The sequence below is a fragment of the Ascaphus truei genome, chromosome 3 (genome assembly GCF_040206685.1).
Source record: "Ascaphus truei isolate aAscTru1 chromosome 3, aAscTru1.hap1, whole genome shotgun sequence".
Classification (NCBI taxonomy): domain Eukaryota; kingdom Metazoa; phylum Chordata; class Amphibia; order Anura; family Ascaphidae; genus Ascaphus; species Ascaphus truei.
In genome coordinates, this window is record NC_134485.1 from 390,026,372 (window position 1) to 390,050,936 (window position 24,565).

At 41.8% G+C, this 24,565-nt stretch overlaps 1 protein-coding gene across 1 annotated transcript in view; it reads left to right on the forward strand.

The window, feature by feature from the left end:
* The window catches only part of TRPC6 (transient receptor potential cation channel subfamily C member 6), a 245,011-nt gene that overhangs the window by 210,046 nt on the left and 10,400 nt on the right, over positions 1-24,565 (forward strand). Inside the window, exon 9 of the mRNA XM_075592440.1 lies at positions 11,198-11,401. Within this exon, the coding sequence (XP_075448555.1) occupies positions 11,198-11,401 (204 nt within the window). The remainder of the gene's footprint in view (positions 1-11,197; positions 11,402-24,565) is intronic.

A 24,565-nucleotide genomic window follows, 5' to 3' on the forward strand; every position in this document is an offset into this window, starting at 1 on the left:
TATACTGTATATATATATAATATTTATATAATATATATATATATATATATATATATACAGCTAAACCCCGTTATAACGCGCCTCGCTATTCCGCGATTCGGTTATAATGCGGTTTTCCCGTGGCTCCCGTTTAAAAAAAAAAAAAAAAAACACTGCACACACTGCACACACTCACTGCACACACACTGCTCATTGCTCACACTGCACACACTGCACACACTGCACACACTGCACACACTGCACGCACACTGCACACACTGCACACACTGCACACACACTGCACACTGCACACACACTGCACACTGCTCACACTGACACACACTGCACACTGCTCACACTGACACACACTGCACACACACTGCTCACACTGACACACACTGCACACTGCACACACACTGCTCACACTGACACACACTGCACACTGCACACACACTGCTCACACTGACACACACTGCACAGACACTGCTCATTGCTCACACTGCACACACTGACACACTGCTCATTGCTCACACTGACACACACTGCACACTGCTCACACTGACACACACTGCACACTGCACACACACTGCTCACACTGACACACACTGCACAGACACTGCTCATTGCTCACACTGCACACACTGACACACTGCTAATTGCTCACACTGACACACACTGCACACTGCACACACACTGCTCACACTGACACACACTGCACAGACACTGCTCATTGCTCACACTGCCCACACTGACACACTGCTCATTGCTCACACTGACACACACTGCACACTGCTCACACTGACACACACTGCACACTGCACACACACTGCTCACACTGACACACACTGCACAGACACTGCTCATTGCTCACACTGCACACACTGACACACTGCTCATTGCTCACACTGACACACACTGCACACTGCTCACACTGACACACTGCACACACACTACTCACACTGACACACACTGCACACACACTGCTCACACTGACACACACTGCACACTGCTCACACACACACACACAGCAAGGTAACCCAACCTCTGTAGTGCCTCTTCAACATTAACCCCCTCACAGCCAGGGGAAAGGGTGTCCGAGCGTCCGGTGTGTCCCACTCCCCTCTAGGCTGGTGTTACGGCCCGGGGCGGGGGGTGGGACGTCATTATGCTGTGGGGGGGTGGCAGGGCCCTGCGCTGCGGCTGAGTGGCAGGACGACCCTGCGCTACGGCGGGCCCTGTACTGCTGCGCGAGGGCCCTGTGCTGCGGCGGGGGGGGGGGGGTAGCGGTCTTCCGGAGACTGTGCTTACCTGTCTCCAAAGCAGCACATCCCGACAGCGATCACTTTAGGCACCCCTCACGTTCGCCGTGCGCATGCGCATGCGCCGTGCGGCTCGTGAGGTGTGGATGTTCCCTGCCAGTTCCCTCTGCTCCTCCTGAAGCGGGGACCGGAGGGGCATCCCCCCTCCCATCCCGCGGCCTGTCACGCGGTGACAGGGGGAAGCGGGGACCGGAGGGACATCCCCGCTCCCATCTCCTGTCCCGCGGTGACAGGGGGAAGCGGGGACCAGAGGGACATCCCCGCTCCCATCTCCTGTCCCGCGGGATGAATATGCGCTGATGCGGCGGCCATTTTAATTTTTTTTAAATTAGCGCGACCCCGTTACTAACGCGGTGGTCTCGGGGTTGACCCGGAGGACCGCGTTATAACGGGGTTTAGCTGTATATATATATTCACTATTAGCATATATAGGGGCCCATTTACTAAACTTCGATTAAAATCAGTGCATTGCTGAGCGACTGCATTGTTTTATCGCACTATAGAACATGTGTCAAAACGTTATTCACTAAGAAAAAACACAATTTTTTTTAAAGTTCGGTAAACAAATGCAATTTAAACTGCAGCCTGGAAGAGCTGCATGGAGATGCTGCTTCTCCATGCATGGTTCTTACAGACGATCGTGCAGCTTAAATATTAATTTTAATACTAGTGTACGGGAGCACGGGGTCTCCTGAGCTGAACCGCATTAATTTCAGGATTCCAGCCTCCGGGACACCCTGCTTCCCGAGTTACAGGCCCCAGTATGGGGTGCCGGTATCCCCCTGTGTCACATGACCGGGGGATTTAAATACTGCAGGAGATACTGGGGCCTGTAACTTGGGAAGCAGGGGGTCCCCGAGGCTGAAATCCTGAAATCAATGCGGTTCAGCTCAGGAGACCCCCTGCTCCCACACACTTGTATTAAAAAACAAAATCCTTACCGTAGCAGCTAACCGCTAAGGTAATGAATCTGCTTTAATGTGATTTTTACCAATAGTGTATGGGAGCAGGGGGTCTCCTGAGCTGAACCACATTAATTTCAGCCTCGGGGACCCCCTATTTCCCGAGATAGAGGCCCCGGTACTGAAATTAATGTAGTTCAGCTCAAGAGACCCTTGCTCCTGTACACTATTATTAAAAATCACAGTAAAGAAACTTAATTCCCTTAGCGGCTTGCCACTAAGGCAATGAAGGGGTTAAGCCACAATTGGGGGCAGAAGGGGTGAGTGAAGGGGTACTTGGCCCAGGGTGGGTGGTTAGGCCTACCAGGAAGATTGCAGGAGTTAACACCTTCATTACCATAATGGTGGTAACTGCTATGGTAATGAAGGGGTAAAAACCTCTTTCTACCCCCAATAAACATTAAAATACCTACTACCTAACAATGCGCAATCCTCCCCCCCCCCCCCCTCTTAACATCTTAACATGCAATACAGTATTGGGCAAAATTACTTTTATCCAGATAGGGATAATAGTTGCCCATTAAAAATAAAACCAGCCAGCATAAAGTAAATAAAAGTTCTACTTACCCCTGCCAGAATGAAGGTTGTCCTCATCTTCCTCCCCGTCCTTGTCCTCCGTTGGTTGGAACATTACAATAGAAAACAAACGAATGGCCACTAACCCCTTGATCGCCTTAGTGGTTAGTAACTGATATAGTAATTAAGTGGTTAATACCCCTCCTCCGCTACCCACTCGGGAGGCCTAACCACCCTCCCCAGGGCAACTACCAACCATCAATTGATTGGCAAAGTGGTACATCATGCCCATATAACAAGGTCATAATTAGCCACTATGGCAGTCAATGGCCAAACTAAAAAAAAATGTGCAATTACCCCCACCTTCCACACCTGCTACCCATTGATTGGCACAGTGTTAAACCATGCCCATATAATATGGGCATGCTTTTCCACTGTGGCAGTCAATGGGCAACCTAAAAGAAAAACAAGCAACAAAAATCCAAAACAAATAAATAAAACAACTACAAATCCAAAACAATTAAATAAAAACAACCACAAATCCAAAACATTTAAATAAAACCAACTACAAATCCAAAACATTTCAATAAAAACCACAAATCCAAAACATAACAATTAAATAAAAACAATAATTTGCAAAAAACTATATTGCTTGTCACTGTGCATATGTGTTCTTTTAAAGGGGCATAGATAAATACATTGGCAGTCAATGGAAAACCTAAACTAAAAAAAAATACAATAAAAATTCCAAAAATACAAAAATAACATACAATCAATGTTTTTAATACCTTTGAATCTTCACCTTCTGATTCCGACTGCAGCAGGAACCTCTTCATCCTCTACGCAATACTCCTTAACTTCTGGCAAATTATTTTTTTCTTTCTTCTGTCTTCTGTTCTTTCCTTGTAATCCAATCCAATGGGGCAGATGTTGTCCCGTCGGCTTCTTAAGCACAAATGAGACGGGACAGGCCTTATATCCGATTGGCTGCTGTACCATGTGACAGATTTTTTTTTTAAAGGACATTAAAAGGGAGGGAAGCCAGCCAAATAGGAAGGCTATGCTTCCGTCCCTTTAAGATGATATAACCAAAACCAAATGGCTGCCATCACATGTTACTCCAACCAATTGATTGGGAGATATAACATGTGAGGCCTTACGTGGTACACCCCCAATTTGAATGTTTGTGGTAAACCATGTGACAGCTTCTATTTTTTTCTCTGCCTTTAAGGTGACATCACATCTTTATCGTAGTTTAGGGAATGAGCCCCATAGACTTTTCAGTCTGACATTTATTTTATAATATTACTTATTAAAAACTAATTTTTAACTATCATTACTACTCCACAACACATTTAATCATCTGAGTGCAGACTAGAGTGCTTTTTCTTTTGCTGGTACCTTTAAATGTTTGTTCCTGCTTTGCACCTTTTGATTATGTGACTATGTGTAATTTCTTATTGACAGCTGAGCAAGGAGAGTTTCTCCTCTAGTGTACACAATCATTTTTAGATTGAGCCCATACTTCGTGTACTTTACAAAGGGTATCAGCTAACCTGGAACCCGAGGTAGACAAATTCTTGCTGGGTCAACTAATTCCTGGGGCTTAAAAGAAACACATAGTATAAGAACATCAATTATCAAAGGTGTACCTTACTTTTGTCATGTCCCTTTCCTATAGTGTTTAATTAGCTATATCAATTACCAATCCCTGTGTATTAAGTCTACCCCTAGAATAATACCTTCTTAATGGTTACAAACCCAAATGGGTTCTTGCACACAGTAGTGTATTATAGAAATGGACACACATTGAGATAAGACAGCCTTAATCAAGTCACCTCCTACCCCAATGGATTTGTATCTCCTTCTTCGGGGTAGCAATGGTTAGTGGGTAAATTGTCAAGCTATTAAATAAATTCTTTGCTTCTGTATGTAACCCATGTTCCCCCCCCTCCCCCCGGTCGCAGATTGGACCTCTAGGGTGTAGTGAGGGCTGGCTACATGCATGTTGGTGGTGCATACATGTGAGGAACAGGAGGGCCTGAGTCTCCCGCGTTGGTTTGGGGATAACAGGGACAGGCTTCTGGGGTATATGCCTCCATCTTTTTAGCAATGGTGCAGCACCTCCATCTCTATAAGCCCCAGGGATATGGGGTGGAACCCTTACAGAGAATTCCCACTCAGGGAAGAGAGATTCCAATCTCACACAGTCTTTGTATAAAAGCAGCAATGTCTTTATTGTCACACCACAGTGATACAGCTCACAGCAACAGCACACAGCAACAGCACACAGCAGGGTACAGGCCTTTCCTCCTTCTCCTTCCCTCCAGAAGTACACCCTCAGGATGGGCTGTCTGGAGCTCCAATACTCCACACCCCAAGGTATAGGCCCTCAGGGTGAGGTTCACTCTCCCCTCACCCTCTGCAGGGTGAGGTGCATTGGTCCACTGGACTAGGGTGCTATCAGCTCCACTCAAGGTGGCTGAATCTCTCCTCTCCTCTCACTGGCATTCTCCAAGCTCAGGCTCTGCTTCAGCACTCACTAACTTCTCTCCCACTCTCTCTGCTCCCAGGACAGAACAGAACTACTTGTCACTTACAGGAACAGGCCGAACTAACTTTTACAGTACCACCCCTCATGATGTCAGCAGGACCTCCCCTCTGTCTCAGGCCTGCATACAGAGTCAGGGGCCTGCCTCTATCACTCAAGGCAGGGCTTGAAGCGGGGAAAACCCCATGATAACTACTGGCGGCCTGCCCTTAACAGGACTTACACCAGTAGGAGAAAGATATATAGCCACCATTTCTTACCGGGGCTACATGTATTTGCCAGGGAACAATCAATTGCAATAGTAGTGCCGCTGGAGGAAGCCACAACCTCTATATTAATGAACAACTGGTTAACTGAGGAAGAAGTTCATCGGCGGCTTGATAAAATTTAAGTAAATAATGCACCTGGCCCTAATGGCATACATCCAAGAGTTCTTAAGGACTTAAGTTTAGAATTAGCCAAACCACTACATGTAATATTCAAGGACTCAATTTCCACATGCTCAGTACCACAAGATTAGCATAAATCAAATTTGGTGCCTATATTTTAAAAGGGAGCTAAATCACAACCGGGGAATTACAGATCTGTATTCCTGACATCAATATTGGGGAAGCTACTTGAAGGTTTAGTACGGGATAATATTCAGGAATATCTAATGGAAAACAAACAGCATGGATTTATGAAGAATAGGTTGTGCCAAATTAACATACCATATTTCCTCAATTCTAAGACGCATCTTTTTTCACATTTTCACGTGTGGACTTGGGATGCGTCTTAGAATCGATGTTTAAAAAAAAAATATGTGAGGGGGCGCTGCTGAAGCATACATGTATAGAAACCAGCCACAGGGAACAGTCCCTGCAGTACCGTATATAACCATCCCTTGTGAAGTCAGAGCGGAGCATAATGGGAAGTGTACTGTAGTTGTGCGTACATTGCAGAAAGCAATGTTTTGATGCAGAATGACTACAACTCACATGAGCATAGCGCTAAGCAGGAAGTATCTGAGAGAGAAAGAATCTCTATTCTGATGCTAAATACATTCTGTAAAACACTGCCTGTGACTGAAACCTGACAACACTGAGTTTTTTTGCATGGGTAAGTGATGTGGGACACCTTAGATGTCCCTTCTTGTGTGCACAGTCATTGATATGAGATTGTGTTCTGTATCTATACATAGACATGAACACTTGTGTAGAGAGGCTCTCACATATACTTTCTGTGTGTGTGTGTGTGTGTGTGTGTGTGTGTGTGTGTGTGTGTGTGTGTGTGTGTGTGTGTGTGTGTGTGTGTGTGTGTGTGTGTGTGTGTCTGTGTGTGTATGACCCACCCTCTTGGTCGAATCTCTGTGTGAACTGCAGGAGGTGCAGAGGGAGCTGTGTGTGTGTCTGTGAGTCTGTGTGTCCCCCCCAACCCACCCCCTGTCTTCAAATCCAAATGCAATCAATGAAAAACAAAATGTAATGAATAAATGCTTTGACAAAGTTCCCAACAAGGAACGAAACGCTTACGTTATGTGTACATCCGCATTTGTTCATTACATTTCGATTTTCATTGATTGCGTTTGGATTTCAATTTTTCACTCACCGGATAGCAGTGCACCGCTTCCCAGCATTTGTTGTCCTTCATTCTACTCTGGCTTCAGCACACTTCCTTAACGATCGGATCCATGGCTATTCTACACCTGTCAGCATCTTTACAGTGAGTACTCACCTAGGGCCCAGGATCAGAGTCTGTGTGTGACACCAGAATCAGTGGGGGTTGCGGGCTGGTACTTGCCGGGCGACTTACCTCACAGTGAGTGCTTCGGTAGCTCCATCTCCCTTCTCCCATTATATTCACCCCCCTTCCTTTATGCAGGTCCACATCGCTTCATGAGGCTCTGAGTGTCATTTAAGATAGCAGCCTGACTGTAATTGTTTGTTTATGGATATTATTACTTGAACTTTATATTGTGCCTATGGCTCGTCAGTGTACAAAATAAAGCAAATTGGACTCAGTGAAAATATTTGCACCTGGATTGAAAACTGGTTGAAGGATAGACAACAGAGGGTTGTCATACATGGAACTTTTTCAGGTTGGGATAAAGTTGTGAGTGGAGTACCTCAAGGATCGGTACTGGGACCCCTGCTTTTTAACTTGTTTATTAATGACCTTGAGGTTGGCATAGAGCGTAAAGTCTCCAACTTTGCTGATGAAACTAAATTGTGTAAGTTAGTAGAATCAGAGCAGGATGTAAGTTCTCTCCTTAAGGACTTGGAGAGACTGGAAACTTGGGCAGGTAAATGGTAGATGATGTTTAATACAGGTAAATGTAAGGTTATGCATTTGAGAACAAGAATAAACAGGTGACTTACAAATGAAATGGGGATTTATTAGAGGAATCCCTGATGAAGAAGGAGTGCCGAAAGTCAAAGCCAAACAAGATCTTAACTTGCATTAAACAGGCAATGGATGGAAGGGAAGTAAACATAATGATGCCAATTTATAAAGCATTAGATATACAGTAGAGGCAACTCTTATTCTAACAAAAACCAGTGGCAATTCCCCAAAAGACCCAGGTACACCCAGGTACATTCTGAATACATGCCTTAAACTTTCCTTAAACTAGCCCCAGCATTTCTGCATTGATTAATGGCCTATCAGATTAACAGCGGGGGTCCCTGGCAGTCCCATTCAAACTGAATTGGACTGCCAGGGATCCCTGCTGTGTTAATCCTATGGGTCGTTAGTCAATACAGAAATGCCTTAAACGTGCCTCAAACTAGCCCAGAACATACCCAGCACATACCCAGCACATACCCAGAATGTAACCCGGCTAGTTTACAGCAAATGTTAGAATAAACGTTGCCTCTACTGTACCATACCTTGAATATGGAGTACAATTTTGGACACCACTCCTTAGAAAATACATTATGGCACTAGAGAAAGTGCAGAGAAGAGCCACCAAATTAATAAAGGTAATGGATAATCTGATTTATGAAGAGAAGCTAGTGAAATTAGATTTGTTTACATTAGAAAAGAGGCATCTAAGAGGGGATATGATAACTATAAACAAATATATTTGGGGAAAGTACAAGGAGCTTTCAAAAGAATTATTCATCCCAAGAGCAGTACAAAGGACACGGGATCATCCCTTAAGGTTGAAGGAAAGGAGATTTTGCCAGCAACAAATGAAAGGGTTCTTTACAGTAAGGGCAATTAAAATGTGGAATTCATTACCCATGGATGCTGTGATGGCAGATACATTAGATACAGTTGTGTGAAAAAGAAAGTACACCCTTATTGAATTCTATGGTTTTACATATCAGGACATAATACCAACCATCTGTTCCTTAGCAAGTCTTAAAAGTAGGTAAATACAACCTCAGATGAACAACAACACATGACATATTACACAGTTTCATGATTTATTTAACAAAAATAAAGCCAAAATGGAGAATCTATGTGTGAAAAACTAAGTACACCCTTACTGCTTCCATAGGAATTAAGATGCTAAGTAACAGACAGGTGCTTCTAATCAAATGCCCTTGATTAATTGATCATCAGCAAATGTGACCACCTCCTATAAAAGCCTATAAAAGCCGAAGTTTTAGCAGTTTGCAGGTCTGGAGCATTCAGGTGTGTGTTAACACAATGTCAAGGAGGAAAGACATCAGCAATGATCTTAGAGAAGCAATTGTTGCTGCCCACCAATCTGGGAAGGGTTATAAGGCCATTTCCAAACAATTTAAAGTCCATCATTCTACAGTGGGAAATATTATTCAAAGTGGAAAACATACAAGATAGTTGCCAAGCGGTTAGCCCATAAGATAATGAAGCTTTAGTTTAAAACAAGAAACAAAGAAGTCCAGAGCAACATCCAATGTGACAAAAAAGCATATAAGCCTGCGTGCCACATCAAGGAATGACCAAATTTGCCGGTCCTAACACTAACTGATTAAAATCCTTATTTACCTCTATAATTAGAGGAAGGATGGTCCTGGCATTGAACCTGTCGCTACCAGCTGCATGTAAAAAAAACCTGCTTATTTTTGTCACATTGGATGTTTCTCTGGACTTCTTTGTTTCATGTTTTATACAATTAGCCACGCCATTAGCACTCCTTTTTACACATATACCAATACTATATATATATATATATATATATATATATATATATGTATATATGTATGTATATATATATGTATATATGTATATATATATATATATATATATATATGTATATATATATATATATATATATATATATATATATATATATATATATGTATGTATGTATGTATGTATGTATGTATGTATGTATGTATGTATGTATTTATATATATATATATATATATATATATATATAGGTAATTTGGGGGGGGGTCTGAGAGCTTGCTGGGTATCTATCTGTGTGTAAGATAATGAAGCTGCCTGTAAATGTATTTTTATTGCATTGAATTGAAGCTGGGGTTCTCCGGAGCTGGTATTAATGTGTAGCTCTAGAGACTCCCGGCTTTAATCCGATGCAGGAAAAATAAAAAATAAATTTAAGTCCTACTTGCAAATGCCATCCCAGATGAGGTCTGTGATAATTTTTCATGTTCAGGGCTCCGATTATCTCATCGGAGATACTGTACTAGGATAGCGCCAATTTAGAAAAAATGCGAGTTGGAGCTGTTTGTCAGCTCCCGCTCTGTGAGTTTGAGCAGGAGGAAGACCGCTCAGGGTGATGCATTTCCCGAACAAGTTTGGCAGGTCCTCGGAGCTTTCTGAATAGAAAACTTGCTAAATCGTTCGGGTAGTGCTCAAAATCCTCGATGAGTTAGTTATCAAACCTACAAGAATAGGCCGCTGAGATGGATAACATGTTCACTTAATTATAATAATCACTACAAAACTTGTTTTTCTCTTGACCACTTGGTCACTTACTCCACTTGGTTATACATTTTTTATCAAATATTTTATTTATTCATTTATCTGTGATTTAAGGGAATCTTATACTTTAATCTAGGATATATGCTCAGAATTGTCGAAATAAGTCTTCATTGTCGAAATAAAGTCTTCATTGAGGATTGGTCAGTAGGGGTCTTTATGAACAAACAGCTGCAGTATGAACTACCTATGCTTAAAAGTGCTAACAACCCTTTCTTGTTATAAACTATATATGAAGATACCATTCTGTAGAACCTATTATTAGGTTGAGTTATCCCAAATTGCCAGAAAAACAAGGACTGTATTTAAACAGTTTTTAATTATTGTATTTTGGGGATTTATCACTACATTGACATAGGAAAATTGTTGCAAGCATACATTGTATGAACATTATTCTGACTAAAATTGTGATTACTTTAACCAATGATATTTCTCAGAGCGAAATTAAAAAGCTTCGTTATCGTTTAAGATTATTCTCTAGTGGTAACATAAAAGTTTAATTAATATAATTTGTCATGCAGCATTTACTTCTATTTCTTGAACCAACTTTCAGATTTTAAATAAGCATTAGTGTTCTTGGAGACTGTCCAGCATTATCCATTTGCTCATTCTTTTCATCACAGAACAACATAATAGATCAGGGATGGCCAACTCCAGGCCTCAAGAGGTTCAGGATATCCATGCTTTAGCACAGGCAGCTCAATCAGTGGCTCGAAGAGTGAGCTACTGATTGAGCCACCTGTGCTGAAGCAGGGATATCCTGAACACCTGACCTGTTAGTGGCTCTGGAGTTGGCTACCCCTCTAACAGGTAGTAGAGAGAGAGTTACACATACATACTTGCAACCCACAGATCACCTAACAACAAATCTGAAAACAAATGTGTCTAAAATATTCGCAGGTTTTGTATATGTCTGTTACTAAACGGGAATTTTTATTCCATACTCATTTTAGAACGATGCTGATGTAGAATGGAAGTTTGCCAGAGCCAAACTATGGTTTTCCTACTTTGAAGAGGGGAGAACACTTCCAGTACCGTTCAACTTGGTTCCAAGCCCTAAATCGTTCATTTATCTTACGCTCAAAGTGAAAGCTTTTTTTGCCAATCTATGTTCACGCCACACTAAAAGGTTACAGGAGGACTCCGAGATGAATAAGGTACTTAAAAAAAAAAAAAGATTATTATACATAATATTGAATCAGTTTTTATCACAGACATCAGCCAATAATTGCGTGCAATAAATATCATTGTACCATGTACCTTTATCCCCCCTCCTTTGGGCAGCTAGTCATATAGTCATATAGACCAGAGGTAAAGAAATATGCCATAATTCCACCCTACGTGATTGCCTCCGAAATATATCTGTAGAACAGGCCACACCGGCTGATTTGATTGATTACATTATGTTCTCATCATGTGACCTTGTCCAATATGCTGTATGTCCTTTCTCATTTCTCTTGGTATACACCCTCTTTGTTCTCAAATGTTGATTAAATGATGACTTATCTATCCCGGTCTTCTTCAATATATAAAAGATACTAGATTTGCTTCTCTGCCAGTACACTTAAGAGATTATTCTAATCGCAAATCATTTTTATGGACGCTTTATAACAAATCTCTTTCACAGCTTTGCATTTTACACAATGTGCTTAATTACATAATATATATATGCAGTATACTTACTTCTGCATTAACATTGAAGTCACTGTTGGCTGAAGGAAATTGAACTCTTACACTTGTACAAAAATTAATGTTGATCAGCATGCAGCAGTCCAGCTGCTGCACTATACTGCTGCAATATAATTACAATCAGAGAAGCTGGTTTTATTTGTACATCACATCTGTATTTTTAAAGCTATATTCTTTATAGTCCAAAGAGTTTGCATATTTTAAAATAAAGGAAAAATAGACTTTATTGGCATTTTCTTCATATCACACAGTGGGGGCTTATTCAATAATGTTGAAAAGTGCTGATTTGGCACTGCTGCACGGAAATTTTAATTCAAGTCATTAGAGTTTTCCATGCATCATCGCACTTAATTAAGTAAATCTCCAACATAACTAGCATTGCAACTAAATTAGGGAAACGCTATATTTTATACAGCATGGTGGGATGAGCGGGTAAACCTAACAGGACAAAGATTCATAACACAGATTGAAACATGGGCAAAACAAAAATTGGAAACTCCATCAATTTGTGGATTTTGTCATCAAATTTTCATAGTACAGTATTCTCAAACTTAAGTTAAAAACGGCAATGTCTGCCAATTTAATTCTCAGACTATGGGTCCTATTCTAGTAGCTTCGATAAAATTGCTGCTATCTCGAACGGTGTGGCATGACCCCATCGAACGGTTTGACATTTTTGTTATCACGGTATTCAGAGAGAATCAGAAATCATTTCCACAAGTCTCAAACCGTGAGGTAGGAAAATGCCAATACCATATGGGACAGCAGCAATAGTCAGCCTCAGCCTCTCTCAAAGTTCTCCCCCCATGCGATCTGGCCGCAGTCTGTAAGAGCTGAACAGAGAGCCGCATCTCCCTGCAGAGCTCTTACAGGTGATCACAGTGTTTTTATTTACATTTTAATAACAGTGTACTGTAGCAGGGGTTACTGGAGCAGAACCGCAATTATGTCAGGTCCAGGAAAGCCCTGGTTCCCGAGTTACAGGTCCCCCGGTATGGGGTGCCGGTATCTCCTATGCGTTTAAATGTCCCTGCCACGTGACACGGGAGATTTAAACATTGCAGGGGGATTCAGGCACCCCATACTCGGGAAGCAGGGGGTCTTTGAAGCTGCAATTAATGCAGTTCAGTTCTGGAGACCCCCTGCTACAGCACACTGTTATTAAAATATAAATAAAAACACCTTCATTACCTTAGCAACTAGCCGCTAAGGCAATTAAGGGGTTAAACCTGAGTACCCGGTTTGTTGGGGGTGCAGGCAGTGGGTGAAGAGGGGTGAAAACATCAATGTTAAGAAAAACATTGATTGTATTATATTGAATTGTGTATTTTTTAGATTGACCATTGACTGCCAATGTGTTTATCTATTATTTAAATGTCGTGTTTTATTTTGTGCCTATTTTTTTTAGCTTGCCCATTCATTGCCATAGTGGCAAACTGTGTCCATATTATATGGGCATGGTGTATCACTGTGCCAATCAATTGGTTTATTGCCAATTTTTTTTAATGAAATGTAATATATTTTATTTGGTGCTTGTTTTTTTATTGGTAGATTACCCATTCATTGCTATAGTGGCCATATTATGGCCAGGGTTTAACACTGTGCCAATCAATGGGTAACGGGGGTGGGTGGCAAGGGTAGTTGCCCCAGAGAGGGTGGTTAGGTATCCCGGGTGGGTAGCGGGGAAGGGGGGTTAACTCCTTAAATACTATAGCGGTTAGTAACCGCTAAAATGATTAAGGGGTTAGTGGCCATTAGTTTGTTTTTTTGATTGTACTGTTGCTGCCCACGGAGGACATAGACGCGTAGGGCAGTGGTGAGGACAGCCTTAATCCTTGCAGGGGTAAGTAGAACTTTTATTTACTTCATGCTAACTAATGTTTAATTTTTAATGCGAAAATTAGCTATTATCCAGATCTGGATAATAGTTATTTTGCCCATTACTGTACTGTATGTGTTGGGGGGGGGGGGGAGGCGGAAAGGGGGTTGCTGGTGGTAGAGAGTGTGGGTAGTAGGGTGTCCATTCATAGCTATTGGGGTTATCTTTGCTCCCATTGAGGGAATAGCTAACCACACCGGCAATCAATGGGTGTGTTGGCTAGTATTGTGTATTAATATTTATTGTGGGTAGGTAAGCAGGGGAAAAACACTAGGAACACAGCAATGAAAAAACGAGAACTGGAGGCCAAGATGAAAAAAATAACAAAAATGTAATGGGACATTAACTATTTAAAAGAGAAACCTGTGCGTGATACACGCTGTCTTCCAGGCTAGTAGCGTCGGGCTTGGAGGTTTCTTCCTCTGCTTTGCTAATTTATTGTGGGTAGCAGGGGTGGGTGAAGGTGGTGTTTGGCCCATGGTGGGTGTTTATGCCTACCGGGTGGGTAGCTGGAGCGGTTAACTCCTAAGGTAATGAAGGGATTAACTCCTCCCGCAACCCTCCAGCAAGGCCTAAACACCCACCACAGACCAAATACCACCTTCACCCACCCCTGCTAGCCACAATAAATCAGGCACTAGTATTTAACCCCTTCATTGCCTTAGCAGTTAGCAGCTAAGGTAATGAAGCTGCCTATAAATGTATTTTTATTGCTACCGCTCAGGGAGATGCACTTCCCGTACGAGTTTGGCAGGTCATCTGAGCTCTCTGAATAGATACCATGCCAAATCGTACAGGAAGTGCTCAAAATCCTCGATAAGTTACTTATCAGAGTTTATAAATTAGGCCCCTATCTGTGTTATCATCTGAGCCTATAAATAAACCTAGTTTCCACTGATGGTCTAGACACCGGCAACAAAGTTGTGCTGAAGGGTCTGCTATTGTCGGTCACAATGATTAAGCACTGTCTTGAAGTTAACCAAAAATCTAAATACATAAATATCACTTAAACTCTCACATTATTGCGAGAAGAAATATGTTTAATAAAATATCACAAATTGCAACATTCACATGTAACAATCTCATTCGCAAACAAAAAAGTTGAAAAACAAAAAACTCGCGAAACTCATTATTCTCAAGGCCGTGTTGTATGAACAGTTATACTGACAGTGTGGATAATGTGGAAAACCAATGACAAACCTATTGTGCAGGGAATAATTGTCACTGCCACCTAGATGTCAAAGTAAATCAATAGGTTGTTGTTGTACATAGTTGTTTGTTACCCTGGGTACCAATTAATTTTCGTCTTAAATATTTAATCTCTCTTAAACTATTCAAAGCAAATTGTCTAAAAATGTCTGTTGCCTTGCAAATAAAATATCACTTGTGAGCAGAATACCATCACAAACAGGTCTGCAACCCTGCCTTTCGCATTATCACTTAGCATACAGTGCTTCCACTGCAGCTAGGGATTCTGGGAAATGACATGCAAATGAGCACACAGTGTCACCTTTTGCTTCTAATCTATGTTGCATTGATTATTTCTTATGCACTGCACAAAGCAAGTAGCACATTAAAATACCACTTATGAGTGGTACCACTCAGACAGGTCAACAAACCTTAAAGTTAAATACAGCTCAACCCCGCTATAACGCGATCCGTTACAACGCAAATCCGCTTATAACGAGATGCAAGCGTGGGTCCCAATTTTCGTATTTATGAATACTTTACAACACGATTATTGGTATCTTAAATACTTTATTGTACAATGCAGACAATAGTGCATTATTTCTAATGCGATCCGCTTATAACGTGATGTGATTCTTTGGACCCCATGCAGAGCGTTATAAGGGGGTTGGGCTGTAACTGCATAGCCATTAACCCTACTCAGACAACTGTTTCAACCTTTTTGGGTCTCATCAGTGAGGGGAAGGCAACTGACCCTGAAATGTGAAGCTGGTAGTGGTCACAAACCAGGTATACAAAGTAACTTATGGTGTGTAATTAAAGTTACTAAAACCCTCTACTGTACAGCATATAGCAAATAAAAATACCACTTACTAGCACATTCACATGTTTCAGACAGGTTCACAAACCCCAAAAAAGCATATATATATATATATATATATATATATATATATATATATATATATATATATGTATATATATATAACAAAAAACACAGTAGGGCCAAGAGATAAGAGGACAAATGTGAAGTATGATAAAACTATATCAATCTTAATGTAGTAGAAAGAACAACAAATATATGGATATATGTAACAGATACTGTCGCGGCCACCTTTATTCTAACACTTACCCGGATTTATCCGGGCATTTTCTCCGTTTGTATCGGAGTTTCCCGCGCGGCGCCGCATTCATCAGATAAGCGCTACTGGCGCTTATCATGTAAAAGCGACCGCAGTGCGGGAAAAACTAAAAAAAAAAAGCCGCGTGCCACCGCGTTTTAAAAAACCCGCGAAGAAAGCCGCAGGAGGCTAAAGGTGGCCCCACTGTACTAATCCACTCCTTGAAAAATGTGTCTAGTCCAATAGTTACGCTTGAAATGAGTATATGGCAGCTTTCATATGGAGAACCACATCCAAAGGAATCTAAAAAACATAAAGAGAAAGCGCACAGCCCATAGCGTAAAAAGCGTATAAATTTTATAAAAATATAAAGTAGAGGGAAACAAGCTCACTCACAAACGAAAATATAAAAAAGGCATTTGAATATCACCACCACGGAAACATCAAGATATGACCTCCACAGCAAGGGTGTAGCAAACGCTGTAAGTTGCTTGTCCAAAAGTTCAGACCTCGTGGATGAGGTGATAGCGATCAATGCGGAAGTCCTGAGTAGTCAGTCTATTCCTACCAGGTAGGTTCTCATCCGAACCAACACTGGAGCTCCGTGCAACAGGGGAGGAAGCTCGTCACAAACCAGCCGCCCCACAATGATGACGTATCGCCGTCGCTGCGTTTCTGACGCGTTTCGTCAGACACACTGCCTTTATCAAGTGATTATGATAAGCCTGCAGTAATGCATGAATAAAAGTGTTTCATAACTCAGTAAATTAAACAAAGGAGAAATTCTATACTGTTTGAAAAACACTTGAAATAGATATATGATCATAAGGATTGGTGTGGGGGTCATATTATATTTAATTTGGTCTGACAAGTCAGCAGAGCAAAGAATCCTTTGGAGGATGCAGGCAGTTTACAAAGTAGTGATAATATTGTCACCTCTCACATTCATTTGATGTTACACCATCATAAATCAGAAATCTATTGATCAACCTTTTACTGTAAGTGCAAAACTGATATTGCATTGGAAATTAATGTGCACAAGGAGACGGGTTAGTAAATTAATCATTCAGGGCAGTTGATTTAAATAATCACTTTACATTGAAACTTTTAATTAAAATAATAAGTAATAGAAAGTGTTACTAAATATAAATGATAGTCGGAAAATTATTTTGGTCAAATATACTAAGCGGTGCTATGTCAAAAGAACCCTTCTAGCACAGGAAGACGCCTTCCGCCCCATTCATTTGAACAGGCAAGAAGGTGTTTTATAGCATATAGGAGCCTTTGGTGCTTATTCTACCGTATATCAACCGCAGCGGCCGATCGACCCGTTTTCAGCAGAAATTCCTAGCTAAAGTCAATGGGGAATTTCTGCTAAAAATGGTCCGATTTGCCACTTTGGCTGATATAGAATAAGTCCTGTTATCTTTACTTATTACATGTAATGGAGTGCTCACCACAAACAAGGTGTGACCGCGAGGCCAAGGTGGGGATTTGATATAACACCAACCCACAGCTGTTTGGGCGCGTCTGGAGTGTAGATTGATATAGGTAGCCGGGTCGGGGTAGGAGAGGTCAGGATGGTCAGTAATACTTGCCGTGGTCGGTGTTGTAGAGTAGAGGATCGTTGGAGGTACTTAGCTGTGGTCTGGATTGCAGAGGAGCGGATCGTCGTAGTACTTTGCCAAGGTCAATATTGGAGAGGAGCGGTTCTTCGAGGTACTTTGCCAAGGTCGGGATGGAGAAGTGCGGGTAGTCGTTGGTAGCCGAGGTCAGGATAACAGAAGAGCGGAGTCCGGAAGAGTAGCTAAGTCCAGGAACAAGGAGCAAGACAAGACTGTGGAGGCAAGACAGCAGCGAACACTTCGCTCATAGGAAGGTTTATGCTCAGCTGATGAACCAATGGGAAGGCTGAGCATATAAGGAATACTGGGACCAATGAATAAGGCGGGAGGAGGCGAGACCGTGATAGGCCGACGGGATGCAGGAGACAGGTGTGGGGAGGATCCCAGAAGCAGAGAGATGATGCGGCTCGTGCGTGCGCTTACCGTGCGTAACGTGTGCGCAATGCGCACTGATGATGTTGCCGCGTGGGCGGAGTCTGGATTTGGGACCGGAGGAGACAGTACTTATGTACCTTGCGGCTAGTCCCAGGACCAGTAGGGAGAGTGTTAGGAGTGATGGAAGGAGTCGGGGGCCCGATCACGGGTTGAGGTGAGTGCTGAGTATGCCGCGTGCGGTGCCGATCACGGATCCTGACATTACATCAATGTTGATTTGACAGTATAAGCCAAAGGTTACTTTCTAAATATAGCATTTTTGTGAGTTTTATGTGCTCAACATAAGAGAACCTGAAGGTTCCTCTGAGTTTCTAATGATGATGACCATAATTAGTTTCACTTTTATCATAATGCACAGTAATACTTCGATGTTAGGTGATACCTTTTTTACTTGAACTGACAATAGATATTATAAGATAACTTTCGAGAGTTCTCCTGTCTTCCTTAGGTCAGTAATACCAATTTACAGAGATTCCACATTAACACTGATGAAAAAAGAAAAACAAGATAGCCATCTAAGGCAGAGGATGCAGAGAACGAATAAACAGATATGCCAATTTATTACCAAATGTATTGCCCTGTCTGTTTATTCCTTCTCTGCATTATCTGCCTTAGATGGCTATCGTGTTTTTCTTTTTTTTTACATCTGTGTTAAGATCATGGAATCTCTGTAAATCTCTGCACTCACTGGTGTCCCTGATGTTGTGATGTGGTTCCAGGAACACACCAAATGATATCAGGGCCACCTGCTAACCTCAGCTTGCAGAGTCCTTGTCAGTGTGAGGCTTGGGTAAGACTAAGTTAACCCTTTGATAGTAGACACACCAGACAGGCTCCTATGAGGCAACTATTTACTGGATTACCAGCTACATGTAGAAGCCATGTTCCTCAGCCAATCAGACCAGTTATATGAAAAGGTGCAACAAACTGATTCAATATTGAAGCACTACACATACTCTCTGACCCTGGACACCCAGTAGTTTCCTTTTCCCATACCAAGGCTACAGTACCTCATTCAGCTCACCTAACCTCACAGGCACCTTGTCAGTGTCAAGCTTGGGTAATATTCATTAACCCCCTTTATTAGACACAAATACCAGACAGGCTAAGAGGAGTTATAGAGCACATGTACTCTCAGGTAATCAGTGTAGCCTACATCTCTCAGGAAACAAGTCCATTTACTGTATATCCTTATTTGCTGCATGCTGCAGAAACATTCAGGCAAAACCAGCCAAGCACATCAGATAAGCTGTTACTCTAGGCACCCAGGAATTGCTTATAGACTGTGATTATACACAGATTTTTCAGCCCTCAGGCGTATTTTTTAATTCAGTTCCTTTCAATTGCAGATTTTTTAACATCGTACACTATAAGGTTAACCGTATATGTAACCAACAGGTGTAGATACACCATTTTTTATTAATAACAACACTATATCATTACATGTGCATGTTTTTAGCTTGTCTGAGAAAATACAGGTGCTACAGACAAACATTTATCACCACACCAAGCAATTGGTTCTAAAAGATGCAGTACCAACTGCAATTTCTCACCTAATTTCACATTAGGGTGTATTTGTTCTAAAGTAGTTGAATAATTTTAATTGACTTAAAAAAAGGTACATTTTACTCACCTCAAACTACCTACACACTACCAATTAAATGATTAATCTATCAATCATTTTTTGATGTTTGATGTTGTGCACCAACCAAGAAGATTTCCATTTCCTCTCTGCTACCTCCTATTATTCTATCATACACACATTGATAAATCTGACTTTTTTTTTTAAATAAGAAAGGTGCATGCTGCCAGCAAATGTATGTCTTTAAAAAATGGTCAAATATATTTTTACATTATTTTCTATCTCGCCATGGGCAAAAATGGTCTATTTCTGCCACCAGGTGGCCTGGCTGTGTCATAGGTTTAGGAAAGCTTGTGGAACTACAGTGTATTTCGCTCGTTTGACTCAAAGCAATTAGAGGCAATTAAATTATGGATGAAACATAAGAGCACTGTACAATTAACAGCCTTTGATGCATTAAATCTGTCCTTGCCATGACATGCACTGTAGAACACTATTCCTGTTACAATTTAACATATACAGTGTGTTACATTAGGAAATTAACCTCATGTATACATGGTATGAATACAATATGGTACTAAAGAACTGGAATTCTCAATATGGCTTCCTTATTTACATTCATGAGTTGGGTTATCGTCAGGTTATTTTTCACTGAGCTATGTGGAGTTTTAAAAGCTTATATACTGCAAACAAATTGGTTGGTCAAATAAAAGGTATCATGACGCCTGTTTTGACTTTGCTTTTTATTGTTTGTGTCCCACAAGGTGACATTGCCTGATGACTATTTATGAATACCTGGTTGCATAATAAAGGACAGCTGAGGCATTATTTACAAGTCCTTCTTTCTTTAGTAGTTCATTCTTGTCCCAGGTGGCAGTCGTTTATTCCCCGGCAACACCTGTGTTCCTGCCACATGTTTATGTTTATAGTTTCAGCCTTCTCTCCATTCTTGCTTCTTTACTCCAAACCACATCACCCGACCCCTAAACCAGGAGTGTCACAATCCACACAAGATTAAATAGCAGAATGTTACACTTAAAAAAAGCTTTAAAAGGTACATAAACCCGGTACGAGTTAGGTCCTCACAGAAACCAATGTACAGTATGTTGTACAGTATTTTATGTTGTATTATTAGTGTGCATGTACATATTGAAACATAAGTGAAAGTGGTGAGAAGGTGAGAACACTGCCATTGTTTTTGTCTTAACTCCTTAGCATGTTCCAAGTTAAAATAATAACTTTAAACCAGTTTTTCTTTATTTTAACCCGGAGAGTTATGTACACATACAGTACATACTGATATGATTAGATAATCAGAGGGCCATTGCAATGGACAGTACATGTATATGGCTTTTGTACTGTATGCCTTCTAATGTCAGTGTAGTTATCTAACACTGCAGGCTAGTTTGAGGTCTAATTTTGAAGATTTAGTAAAAAGACACAACATTTAATTTATTGTTAACAAAATGGGACAGAATCTAAGGAGACAGATCTGCTGAGGGAGCCAGGGCCACTGACAGATTTCCTTTGGGGCCCAGGACTAGAGTTTTGACTGGGCCTCCCCCCAGGCACCACCCCACCAGCCCTTGTATCGACAGTCTTACAAGCTCCCCCATTTCACACCTCGCAAGCCCGCTCCTCTATTCCCCTCCTCTCCCCATATATTTCTCTCCCCCTGTCTTACTCTTACCCCCTCTCTTCCTCACACATTTTCCCACCTCTCATCTCACTCTCTCTTACATCCCCTCTCATTCTCACCCCATTCCACAATCACCTCACTCTCACTCAATCCTGCTCCCTCAATCACGCCCTCCTCACACTGATTCCCTTCTCCCCCCAATAACCACACAATCCCCCCCACAATAATTACCCCTCCACAATACCCACACATCCCCCCACAAAATACATAGAACACTACCCTCCCTATAAAATACATAAAACACTACCCTCCCCACAAAATACATACACTACCCTCTCCCAAATGCATAAATACAACACTAATCTCCCCCAAGTACATACCTACTAACCCTCAAATAAATATACACCCCCCAAATACATACTGTACTTACACTAACCCCCAAATACATGCTTACACAACCTCCCAAATACATACTTACTCTACCCCCTAAATAAATACTTACACTACCCCCCATACATGCTTACATTACCCCCCAAATATATACACTACTCCCCCCTCCCAAATACATACACTTACCTTGAAGATGGTCTCAGGCCGCCTGGCCCCCGCTTTTCCCCAGCTGTGGCAGGTCTCCCTCATTCTCACGCAACGAGCCTCTTTCTAATGCCGGTGGCAAGAGGGGAGCCTGGCCGGGCAGCACTAGAAGTTGGGCCCGGCCAGAGGTCAGGCCCAACTGTTTGGCTGATAACAAAAAAGATAGAAGTGCACAACCATAAATCGTACCAGTGCACTAAGTAATTATATTAAAGTGCAAAATAATGTGATATATATAAGAAATACATATACTGTAAATATACGTGAACTTGAACAAGGGAGCGTCTGCAGCTGTTAATAGGGGTGGCTCGACACCACCAAGACCTAGAACAGAAAAAAACAAAAGAAAACAGCGCACAACGCTCATAGTGAAGTATATCAATAAAATGTATTAAATGACAAAAGATAGGTAATCTGCGTACATCAAGTAAAGGAAAAACAGTGTGTCATGGGACAAAATTACCCATACGCCACACCACACAGGGATCAGGAACACCACTGGTCAGCAACCAACTGTTACTACAGTCCAGGGCAGTCCACGAGTCACCAGCGTATCTCCAATTAGATTCAGGAAATAAGGTTTCTAAAACTAATGAACCCAATATCCCTGATACTGTTGTACCAATTGATAATGACACTGTCTCCTGTAGACATACTTGCTTTAAAGGTGAATCAAAATTCTATCCTGCTCACTCCAAAGGACACCATATTGAGACTTTTTTTAATATGGTAAATAACGAATTTGGTATCCTGCCAAAAAAAATTATGCCTAAAGATATAAAACATAATCTAAGTAAAAAAGAGAACTTGGCATTGAAATTTCTTAAGGAAAATAATAATTTGATAAGAAGACAGGCTGACAAAGGAGGAGGTGTGGTTCTCTAGGACCCAAAGATTATGAGGCGGAGGCACACCGGAGTGAATGTCCAATATTGGAGATACGCTGGTGGACTGCCCTGGACTGTAGTAACAGTTGGTTGCTGACCCGTGGTGTTCCTGATCCCTGTGTGGTGTGGTGTATGGGTAATTTTGTCCCATGACATGCTGTTTTTCCTTTAATTGATGTACGCAGATTACCTATCTTTTGTCATTTAATACATTTTATTGATATATTTCACTATGAGTGTTGTGTGCGGTTTTCTTTTGTTTTTTCCAACTGTTTAGCTGCCTGGCCTCTGGTTGCTGCCGGATCTCTGGTTGCCGCCGGGCCCCAGATCTCTCATGCTGACGCAAGCCTCACTCTCCCACCCCAGGCCTCTCTGATGCCGGTGAGTACTGGAAGCTTGGGCTTGCTTCTGCTACGCACCAGTATATGAGAGGTCAGGTGCGGCAGTATGAGGGAGTGAGGAGTATGAGGGAGTGAGGGAGGCCCGCTGCTGGGGAGAGCCGGGGTCCAGCAGCAACCAAGGCCCGGCTGTCGGATGCAGAAGTTGGGCTTGACCTCTGGCCGGGCCAAACTTCCAGCTCAAGCCAGTAGGGCTGCCCCCCGCAGTCACTGCGTCACTTGTCCCGACTCCCCCCCCCCCCCTGCCGGCGACCCTGGCCATGGTAGCTATGGTCTGGCAAGAAATGTTAAAATAGAGCAAAGAGTGACAAACAATATAAGTAGTAGAAATAGTCTGAGAATATGGGTGACACAGAGATAGAAAATTAAAATTCATCACTGAACTTGACATACTGTATATACAGTTTTGTGAAAAAGAAACTACACCCTCTTTGAATTCTATGGTTTTACATATCAGGACATAATAACAATCATCTGTTCCTCAGCAGGTCTTAAAATTAGGTAAATACAACCTCAGATGAACAACAACACATGACATATTACACAGTTTCATGATTTATTTAACAAAAATAAAGCCAAAATGGAGAAGCCATGTATGTGAGAGAAGACACAGCGCACCAGATTCAATGGCAAATGTGTATTAGAAGACACAAACATATATTACTTACTCACATGTAAGAAATTTAAAGTAGACTCTCCACAGCACTGAATGAGATCTATCCCGACTGACGATCGCAGTGCCTCTGGAGCTCACAGCCATGCGTTCCTATTGGTCGACAGCTTACAGCACCCGGATGTGAAGAGATGCAGTAAAAGGCTCAGCAGCTGATCAGCCTCTGAGAGCATCCTGCGTGCAGCCACCTGCACTAGCGCCAAAATGGGGAAAACCTCACTTATACCTCCAAGAGCCAGAACACTTCCAGCTACTTAGGGTCGGGGGGTTCCACCGTCAGTGTGCGTGATACCGTGGTAGTGACAAACACAACGCATTTCGCATGAGAAGTGCTTTATCAGGGGGTGACGTCACTAGTGTGAGGGCTCTTTTATTTATACCCCTCCCTTGGATCAGTGTATCCCAATTTGCAAAAGCTGTAGCCAATCTCCTCATAATTTCATTACATATTCTAAAATGCACTACAATGACTGCATAACAATGATTACTGCGTGGAGGCTGTTAAAGGGATTAAATAAGTTAAAGAAGGTGTTATGAAAAAAAACATTCCTATTCCCGCATGTAATAATCTTAGTATATACTGTACATTTCAACATTATAAAACTCCTCAGTGA